General features: G+C 34.4%; 1 protein-coding gene across 1 annotated transcript; it reads right to left on the bottom strand.

Annotated features, from left to right (window-relative positions):
• Positions 1-202: 202 nt before the first annotated feature.
• Positions 203-9061, bottom strand: LOC104587525 (uncharacterized). Its single transcript, XM_010245176.3, has 3 exons — positions 8747-9061; positions 6671-6789; positions 203-666 (listed from the first exon to the last, which is right to left on the bottom strand). The coding sequence occupies exons 1-3, from the start codon at positions 8919-8921 to the stop codon at positions 553-555; spliced, it is 408 nt and encodes a 135-aa protein (XP_010243478.1). The 5' UTR covers positions 8922-9061; the 3' UTR covers positions 203-552.
• Positions 9062-11490: the final 2429 nt, after the last annotated feature.

The following is an 11490-nucleotide window of genomic DNA, read 5'->3' as shown; positions in this document are numbered from 1 at the left end:
TGCCTTGGTGGGTGGAGAACCCAAAAAGTAAAAACTAAGAATAACCTCTCTTTAAGTGGGAGATTTTCTATTATATTTGATTCTTGCAGAAAAAGTGTTTATGAGTAGAAAACTGCACACATACCCACCTTTGAAATTTATTTATCTTCTTTTCCCTTTCACACCTCTTTTGATTTTAATATCACTTCTTAGAAGTTAGAACTAAAGAACAAAAAATATATAAATAAATAAAGGAATAAGTAATAAAGCTGCAAAGTGATAATTAAAGTGATGGATACAGAATCAAGACCCCTTTTTTAGATCACCTCCATGTGGGTGAGTTCGCTAACCTCTACCCCAACCTAAAACTGTAAAACATGAGAGAAGTCACTCTGGTTAGTTAATCTGCAAACCAGGTTAACTTGGGTTCTTGTTCTTTCTACTATATTTGAATATTTCCCGGTTCCCCCCTATTTTTGGGGCATTACCGTGGAGTGAAATCCATGAAAATTGAATACAAAATTGAGACGGGCACACCATCTTCTGCATTTGAAAAGCAGCAGGAAATTTTAGTCATTCTGGGTCATTTATATGGCCGAACAACTCTTTCCAATGAGATGATGCTTCTTCTGCTGTGCGAAAAGACCAAATGTGAGGTTTGGTTTTCTGACGAGTTTCCAGAATTTCCTGCACTAGGAAGAACAAAATTGTCACCATAAGAAGCATCATTATAGTCATAGATAACTAGCGTTACTAGCCAACAAAAAACAAGAATAAACAGGGGGAATAATTACAGCCTATATGGCTAAAGCAGGATTGAACCTATCTATTCTAACACAGAAAATGGAAAGTCGCCCTAACAGATATCAGTTAGAGGTAGAATCATCTGACCAGATGCAAACATTCCAACCATGCAAAAATACCTAAGAGAGAGGGTACTTATTAGCCATATCCTCCCATTCTTGCATCAGTACAGCTCATGCAATATGATATCTCTCAGCTTTCATGTAACTTGATCGTCGAGGTTTTACAGGTTTGTGAGTGTCTGTGTATAGAAAGAAAATTTTCATCCTACGTCCAAATTCATACAAGTCTCAAATCCACTGTCTGATAACATGATAGAAACCCATATGCAACTATTCTTCAGTACCCTCCTCCAATACGTAAAGTAGCAACGTACCCAGGCTAAGAGATGTCTCACATGGACAAAGATGATTTAAAAAGTGGATGGCTAAGCCATGCTTGAACCCACCGAGTTAAAACTGTTAATTTGTTCATGCAAATACATGAAGATAACAATAATAAGATTCCTCAGGAATATCCTAGAAGCGTTATGGAAAAGAAATTGGTGAGAGCAAAGACCATTTGTCCAAAAACTTCCCTTAGAAGATTGTTACTGATGTGGGGCCAAGGGCTGAGAAAAGGGAAGCCAAATTTATTATCCTCCCATGGCCTCTATGCACTTTTGGGTTGCTCTTGTGATACGATAGGGGTCAGGTTTCATTAATTCATGTTAATCCAGCTCAAGACCATGGGGTTATAAGTTGCACCAGTAAGCCCAAGACCAACAAGTCGTAGACTTGGCCCAAAGCCCATGAGCTTATCCCCATTTCAGCAAATCCAATAATTTAAATTTGTCCAGATTTAGATAGTATTTCCATGTTTTTTTATCAATACAAATATTTCCATGTTTAGTTGCATTCGTAAAAAATAAAGATCTTGTAGATCTCAAAATATATATATATATATATATGTGTGTGTGTGTGTGTGTGTGTTGTTCATTCATAGATATGCTTGTAAGAACTCTTTTGGGAGGAGTGGAATGTAAATTATTTCATGTAACTTTTATGGTTTGGCACTGACTCCAAACTTCGAAATGATGACTCCAGGAGAAACCAATAACTCCATTTAGGCACCATATTGGTTCTAAAATAGGTATCTTGTGTACTGATGAATCTTACTTTATTGAATTTCTATTATCAGTTTCAGGTTTGTTTTGTTGCTGTTTTTACTTATTTTCTCTGCATTATCAAACCATCCTTTCCATCACTCTTATTCACTATTTGCTTTAATTGTTTATCTCTGCTATTTAGTTATGCAGCTCTAAAATAGCACAACCTAGACATTTATCAAAAAAAATAGCACAACCTAGACATATTTTTCTTTGTTTTTCCTTAAATTTTTAAGCACTCTTAAGTTTTATCCAGCCCCCTTTGCTACAAAATGTTAAGCTAAAGAAAGAAGAAAGGCTTGTGGTCTGGATCTAGCTTGATAAAGATCATTCTCAACCCACTATTTACCTTTTATTTTACCCCTACTTTTACCCTTTATGATGACTTGCATACAACATCCAACTGCTCCAATTTAAGCCTAAAAACCACATATGAAACTTAGACAACACCTTTTATTTTCTCTTAGATATTCATAAAAACATAACCTTAGATTTCTGAATAAGATATTTCAAACATTTGTATACTAATCTGGCTTCTAAAAAGAATTCATTACAAATATAAGACGCCTGACAGACAACCTCAATAACCATCATATTACATGATCTGCAGGTCAACATTGTATAAATATTGCTTGAATCCTTCAAACATAAAACAGTAAAGTTTCTGCCAGCTCATGTGTCAACAAGTTAGCAACACTGGGTCAGCACATCAGAGTGATGGAAATTGCAATCATCTTGAATAAATCAAATAGAAACATCAACTATCAAAATCTACCCTACTTCTCTCCCAGAAATATGCCAAATACAGCAGGGAAGGAAGGACAAGTAGGAATTAAGGAAAACAATATGGACCAATTAACACTAAACTAATAGATACAAGACCCAATTAGCAAACAAGTTAATGATCTCATGACCTATAGAAACACAAATAAGGTGTCTACAGAGTTAGAAACCAATAGAACAAGAAGGTCTACAGTCGTTGTGTTGGATATATAATTTTTAAATACAAATCACCATTACCTTAAAAGGGGTTTGTGCCCATGGTATTCTAAATTGTGTGGTTCAGTAAATGGGGATAGGATCCACAAGAAGATGGTCAAGGTCATCATAGCACAGTTGGATACTTAATTTTGCAAATGCAAATCCTTCCAAAAGAAGATTGATAAGGTTACTGTAGCTCTGTTGGATAATTCATTTTTCAAATATAAATAGTTGGTGCCTTATAAAATGGGGGCTTTGCCTATTGGCATTCCAAACCATGTAACTTAACATGTGTATTTGGCCACATCAAACACAAGTACAAGCTGACAGCATGATAGATAGTAAACCCTCCAGGTACTAACACTTCATTGGCTGAAGTAAACGACCTGACTGTGAAATCCACCCTTATTGGCTAAAGTACCAAAAGTAATTTGCTTCCCAATATTGATAAAAAAATGCTTCCCAATAAGAAAAATAATATACAGACATGTTTGACAAGTTACTTGCAAGAAACCTGCATTAAGGATTAGCAATAAGTCTATATATTTTTTCATTTCTGATGGATGAATTAATTAGTCATATAAAAGAAGAGGTTTATCTTTTGTGTTTGTAAGGGATGACAAAATCTTAACCTATTGGAAAAAGGGGGATTGAATGCAAAACTAAGAACATGGAGAAACACTCATTTAAAAGGCATGCGCCTGGAGTGTCTTGAGTTTCAGCCCAGGCATGCGCCTTTTGAAAATGTGTGTTTTTTCTGTTTTTTTATACTTAGCTGCTGGGCCGGGGGCTTCACCCCTGGATCCCTACCAAACCCCTCAAGGCAAGCCCAAACAAGTCCATATCAGGTTCTTATATTCTTAATCCCTATAAAAAATGTTTTATAACTCTAAGTGTCTTTTAAAAATATCTTTTATTAGAATTAATGAATGAACAAATTAGCAAATACGGGGTTTGACTTTGTACAAAGGCGGCTTGTAGAATCAATAATGCATAATGTTTAACATCACATTAGCTATTTGAAGGAATGCTATTGGGAAAAGATAAAGAGATTAAATTGATCAAAAAAAATAAAGAGATTAAGAGTTTACATGCTTGAATATGTTTTATATGTTTTGCTTGATTTTTATTTTTAAATTTTCATTTTGAATATGCTTTACATGTCATGTTTATGTGTTTTAATTTGAGATAATATGTTTTTTTAATATTTATTTTAAAATTTAAGTTTACATTTTTAATTAATATTGTGTTTAACATTTTGCATTTTTTTTTAATTTTTTTAGCATTTTTGCACCTTGCTTCAAAAGGCTCGCACCTCGGGCGCACAATGGCCCTTGTGCTTCTAAAACACTGGAAACACTTAAGAAGTTTCAGAATAAGTGGAACTAATAATGGAATATATGTGGTGTATTTAAGTAGATGTAGCAGTAGCAGCACAGAATTACGGTTTTTTTTTGTAATTTTTTATAGGTAGCATGAAATTAATTATGAGTTATAACTTATAAGTGATCACTTTATGAGCAATGCTTTAGAGACTCCCAAGGGCAATCATATTTGGCACCTTGGTTCAGCTATCCATAAGGGAGAGCTTCAAGACTGTCATTTGTAGAATCAGAGTTGGGCAGAAAAAGTGATTTTCTTCAGGAGTGTGCAATCCTATTTGGAAACATATTTGGCACCTTGGTTCAGCTATCCATAAGGAGGAGCTTCAAGACACGGTCATTTGTAGAATTAGAGTTGGACAGAAAAAGTGATTTTCTTCAGGAATGTGCAATCAGCACATACCACTAAAAGAAAAAAGAAAATAAAATAAAAAAGAAAAAAAATATGAGGATTGAAGAGAAGGTCATGATGAACCCAAGGTTCAAAATATCGATACGCCCAATATGCCAGTGGAGGTGTATTGGGCAGTATCGATAGCTTTTTTTTTAGTTTTTTTTTTTTCAAATCTGATTCAGAGGAGCCAGTTTAAGGTCCGTCCATCCCCCTGAACCGGTAAAAACCCCGATACACCCTCTGTAGGGGTGTATCAGGAAGCTCCTGATACGATACGTATCGGCCGATACAGCCTGATACGTATTGATATTTTGAACCTTGGATGAACCTCAGCTCAAGTAGTGAGGAAACACTTGATAGTTCACTCAAGCAGCCTTGCATGCACACAGGTGGACATGCACGCACACATACAGAAGAAAAGAAAATAAAATAAAAAAAGAAAAAAAATACTGAGGATTGAAGGGAAGGTCATGATGAACAAGGTTCAAAATATCGATACACCCAATATGCCGGTGGAGGTGTATTGGGCAGTATCGATAGTTTTTTTTTAGTTTTTTTTTCAAATCTGGTTCAGAGGAGCCAGTTTAAGGTCCGTCCACCCCCTTAAAAACCCTGATACACCCTCTGTAGGGGTGTATCAGGAAGCTCCTGATACGATACGTATCACGTATCGATATTTTGAACCTTGGATGAACCTCAGCTCAAGTAGTGAGGAAACACTTGATAGTTCACTCAAGCAACTATACAACTTCAGGAAGAGAAAAGTAAATACAGGATTCTTGCTGCTGACATAGTTGTCAAGGCGTCGCCCTCACCCAAACACCTTGACTTTTAGCAACTAGGTACCTACCTAGGCAACAGAAATGGCAAGTGCTCTCTCTCTCTAATTAAATCAAACAGAAACTCCATCCTTGTTTTTTTTCTATTTTACTTTCCATCTTGAATATTTATCATATAAAGTTAATAACCTTCTTTAGCTGCTAATTGATATGAAATTGCTCTATTAAATACTTATTATAGTAGTATTATTTTTCACAATAATGAAATTAATATATGTAAAATATTTTTATCTTTTAGATGTGATGATTTGCCACATTTTTAAAGGAAATTTAATGTTCTTAATAAAGATAATTTCTATTTTTCAATTAATATACATGTTGAATGGTATATAAAACTAGGGAACTCCAAAAGCTAGTTTTTTATATTATAAAATTTTTATCACCTAGGCAACTAGGCGCCCCAGTGTCACCCAGAATCACCTAGATGCCTTGAAAACTATAATGCTGACCACATTTTGGAGAGGAAAGGTAGAAAGATTCCTAAATCAGGGGGTAAATTTATTTAAAGAGAACTTAGAATTAAGGTAAGATAAACAATAAATAATCTTCCCTAACAAAGAGGGAAGATTATCAAAAATAAATAAATAATCTTCCCTTAAGTGGAGGATTAGTGAACCTTGTGACCTTTAAAAAATGCCAATGTTATCATATCTATCCCTCATGAGTAGTCAGTCTAATGATAGTGGTTAGGGTATCTGAAACTACCAAATATACCAGTAAAAGTCACAGCTGCAGCAATCTTATTGGCACTGCTCCTAGAATTTCTTAAATAGCTTAATTTCCACCACCTTTTATCCACCCTGTACTCCCACTTCTTAACATCTCCTAGCCAAGGTAAAAGTGGAGAAAAAATTGGTTAGAAACCAACCATTCAGAAGCTCACTTACCCACCAAAACAAGTAAGGAGGTTGCAAAAAATCAAATCAGCATGCAGATTGTTTTACTGAAAAGGGCAATATAGGGAATATCCAAATAGATGGGGAAACTGTTGAGCAACAATCTCCACTGATAAGTAAACAAAGAAAAAGTAAGAACTATGAAGACAACATTGATTCTAATGCCTGTAGTTTTATACAGTGGTGATAAGAAATATATCACCACACAATGCTTGGTTAGACAAGTGTTGTCAGCTTGGATCACTTACTTGCATTTCAGATGATCGTTTTGTTTTCAGATTGAAACAATCAAAAAGAGCATTCCACTTCTCAGAACAGTTATCAAGTACTCCCAGCCTATAGTATTGCTGCATCTGGTGAACTGGAGCTGCCACAACATGAACAATCATCAGTTTTACAACCCAATGATGATGCATAAAGACCACAAAACCAACGATAACTAATTAAGAATCTAGAAGTTTGTACAACAATGATATATGACACAGAGAGAGGAGGGAAGAGGACAATCATCAAAAAGTTACCACCAGGAAAATTATATTATAAAATACAATTTGTATAGACACTCAATAAGAAAAAAAAAATAACTCAGAAGTACATTAAAAACACAAATCTTGCTATATTATATCTGAATCAATTCTAAACTTACTATATTATATCGGAAATTGATCCTTTAACATCTCTTTACAACTAACTTTTCTATGAAATGTTGATATAAATTGATGTAACGTTATTCTAGCATTTATGCAGTCTCATAAACTGCTGTTGTCTCCATTTTATCTGTTATAACACAACCAGATGGAAGTGGAAACAAGTCAACCTCTAACACCATGTCTGAAAATTAAAAACTCCCAATCCTCAATTTTGCAAGTATATCCACCATCTGTTTCAGCTCCCCCAAGGCTATCTTAGTCGGATATTCATTTTTTAATCATAATTGAAACAAATGCTAGAATAGGTTCAGATCATACAGATTACTCTATTTCAAATCCAAACCTCCAATTAAACCATTCTAGCCATCAAAAGGTCAACCAAAAATGGCCTGATCATCCAGCAGTATCAACTTAAAAATAATGGACCAATATTGTAATGAGACACAAGCTATTTTGATGAACAAAGAAGTATCTTACTATCTTTTAGCCCCATATACTTTGTTTATTTGGTCTGATGCATTTTTTAACACTCTCTCAAGATAGATGATGTCAATTCTTATAGTGATAACTGTTAGATTTTTTTTCTTCTTTTTATCAACAACAAAAAAGTATGTACTAACTTAAATGTATGAACTGGTCACAAGCAGACTCGGACATCCCTGATTCAAATTCACCCCCCCCTCAAATTTTCTCATCCATTGTAAATTTGTATAATGAAGTATTGATTCACTTCATATTAATCATTTTGTGAAGAGAAATAATGAATGCAACTCAACCAGTGTATAAGCGTGTTAACAATAAGAAAAATAATAAATGTGCAAGTTGCATACCTTGGTCATAAGCAAAGAATTGGAGTGGCAAGGCACCAAAAAAACATGCCAAAAAAAGACAGAAAAAGGAGGGGGGAAATGGTTTGTTTGAGGTACATTAGACCTTAAGAATGGCACCTTCGATGACTAAAAGCAAGTTTTCAAGAACTCCAAAAAATCAGAACTTTGGAATGCTGACATCCAATCAAAAGTTCAACACAAGCATTGTAAGGGGCCATATAAAGGAGTGGGTTTTACTCCTCGTATTGTTACCTTCTCAAACAATCTACTCCCCCCCACAAACCAACAAAAGGCAAGGGGAAACACCCAACCAGCAATTCTAGTACTCCAGACAACCATAATGTTCAATAGTTACAGATTCATTCATTGGATCCAATCCAAAGACCTAATTTATGAACTTATACATCTTGCAAAAGAAACGAATTAACTTCAGCTCAACCACACCTTCAAACACACCGTACCCAAAATATGCCATATTCCGTATCCATTCCTTAGAACCAAGGTCTTCGATTTTTTCAGGACATATAGAAATGTTTATGAATCATCACCCCATTAAAAATCTACCCAAGAATCATACCCTTGACACCAACAACTAAAATATATCAATTGGGAAGATTAAACCAAAATAACAACATCCCCAGATATCAAAAAAAAAAGGCACAAGGAATTGAACAGAAACTCAGATGTCACAACCAGAATAACATAAGTACCACACAGCAGTGACAAACAAAACATGAAACCAATCAACAGAAACCACCATGCTGACTTGCTGCAACGATGAACTAAAGTAATCGGACTGAATCAAGAGTGAGTCTAAATGAAGGATGAAAACATTGATGCGTACAGTAGCAAAACCAAAGAGAGTCGAAGCATGTGGTGCAGGATAAGCGCGCCCCAGAACCAGAAGTGGAGGTCTCCACCTTTGGATTCATTGCATCTTTTCCCTGGATGGAAGTCAGAGATCGCTCAGTTGTGATGGGTGTATCTGTCGCAAGTTTTTGATCGGATCCGGCTGACATTGGGGCGTGATGGGAGTAGAACGGACGCGCGACGACTCCTTCGCAACCTTTTGTTCTATCTATCTAGGATGCCGACCGAGAGACAGACGGGCGGATTACGGATACAGCTCCCAAATGACTCCAGCTTGAGCAGCTGAAGAATCGCTAGGGTGTCTATGAAAAACCGAAAAATCGAATCGAATCGAGAAAAGCGAACCGGAAAATGCGGTTAACCGAATCGATCGATTCGGTTTCGATTTGATATTTTTGAAATTTTGAAAAAATCGATTCGGTTTTCGGTAAATCGATAAAAAAATTAAGGGTTAACTGAACCGACCAGTATATATATTTATATGTATATTTTATATATATTTTTAATATATGTCATATATTTTTTATATGTTATATATATATATATATATTATTTATAAATATATTATATATTATATAATTTTATAATATATTATATATCATTTATTATTTATAATATATTATATATCATTTATTATTTATAATATCATATTATATATATATATATATATATATTTATATAATATATTATAAATATAAAAAATCGAAAAACTGAACCGATCAAAAATCGAAACTGACAGACTGGTTAACCAATAGTACCGGTTTGGTTTCGGTTTAGGGAAATGGAAAAACCAATGGTACCTGTTCAGTTTGCAAAAACTGCCCATAATTCGATTAACCGAACAGGTACCATTGGTTTTTCTATGTGTATAAAGAGTTGGACTATATCCAAAAAAAAATTGTAACCAACCGCTATTTATATAATAAATGTGTTAATCAATCAGATAGAATTTATTAAAATTCATGGATGGATTTCGATTTATCAAAACTCTTCCGATATCACGTCTTTCTGGTATTATAGATTTTTCGATAAATAAAATTTATTTTATTATAATATTATATAATAATATTTATATATAATATAAGATATAACAAAATTATATGTATACATATGTATAAAACATGTATAAATAACATATAGATAGATATGCACGAGCCGAGCCCAAGCCCGGATTAGGCTAAAAATGATCACCCCAAGCTCGCAGGCCCTTGACCAATAAAATTTTGAGCAACAGTTGAGGCTAATTTGGGTCTATAAATTTAAGACCATCTGATCCAAACCTCGGCAGGTACCTCAAAACTATATGAATTTTGAAATTTTGAAATTTATATGGTTAGTCTGAGCTAAGAAATTTTTTGAAAGTTATAAGAGGAACGAAATTAAATCTACTTTTTGCCTTCTATCTATAAATTAGTATGCAAAAAATTTAATATTTACTTTTTCAATAGGCTACAGCTATTTTATATACTTAAAACAGGGTTGTCCAAACATAATTGTCGAAACAATTTTTCAGTAGTCCATGTTGACTGAAAGCCAAATGTGTTTTAAGGTTCAAAATATCGATGTCTGATATGCCGGTAGGGGTGTATCGGGCATTTCAATACTTATTTTTTTACTTTTTTTTTCAAAACTGGTTCAGAGGAACCGGTCTAGGACCCATTCATCCCTTGAACTGGTCAGACCCCCGATACACCCACTGTAGGAGTGTATCGAAAGGGTTCCGGAACGATACGTATTTGACCGATATGTAACGATACTTTGAACCTTATGTGTTTTAGATGTGCTTAACTATGTTAGTAATTATGTATATTACAAATTCTGTTCAACATACAAGTGCTATGAGTCAAAGAGGTTGCAGGCGAAAGAAGTTAAAAAAGTTATACAGCTCCGAGCTTCCATCATTTCTTCAATTCAAAGTTGGCAACCAAAGAAAGAATCAAGCGATGTCCAAACTTCAAGGTATCCTAAGATCCAAGCAGTTAAAGTTAAAAGAAGATCATTTGCGTGTCTCAAAGAATAGATCATCTCAAACCAAAATGGTTCATAATAGAAAGAAAAGATGGCACCTCAGGAGTCAAACATATTAAAGCCAATCAAGCAAAATAATTGATCCTAAAATTGTGGTAAAGTACCATATCTGATTAATGAACGTAAACTGAACATAAATCTTTTCCCCCTAGCATTGGACCTTAGGAGTTAGGAGGTTGAAATATAATCGTCTGACTTTTGGACTCTAAGCCTTGTTCTTGGTCAAAAGAAAAAAGATAAAATGTTTTCCTTTTTTTTTGCTGCAAAAAAACATAAAATGTTTATGTTTTCTTGATTACCAAAAAAAAAAATGTTTATGGGTTCTCAAACCCAAAAAAAGCTTATAGGTTCCAAAAATCACCCCTTGACAAGAAGCGATTCATGGTATAAATTAAGCTAAGATGAATACTAGGAAAGTAGGAATTGAGCCATGAACATTAAAAAGCAACCCTAAATTACTAAGAAACGTCTAACCATTGACCTACATCTATTAATTTGAATTCGAAGGGTAAAGGGAGCATTTATTGCTCATGTCAAATTGAAGGTTTATCTCAAGACTCGTGAGACAGTACAATAGAGGTCATTCAATTTGTGATTGTGCCTTCAATTATTAGCTGCCATGGTGAATCCTGCTGCTTCTTTACTCTTGATTACAATTAAAATGAAAAACACGAACATAAGGGTCTTAAC

The sequence above is a fragment of the Nelumbo nucifera genome, chromosome 6, assembly GCF_055504915.1.
Source record: "Nelumbo nucifera cultivar China Antique chromosome 6, China Antique-T2T, whole genome shotgun sequence".
NCBI lineage: Eukaryota > Viridiplantae > Streptophyta > Magnoliopsida > Proteales > Nelumbonaceae > Nelumbo > Nelumbo nucifera.
This window is presented reverse-complemented; position numbering and strand designations above follow the sequence as displayed.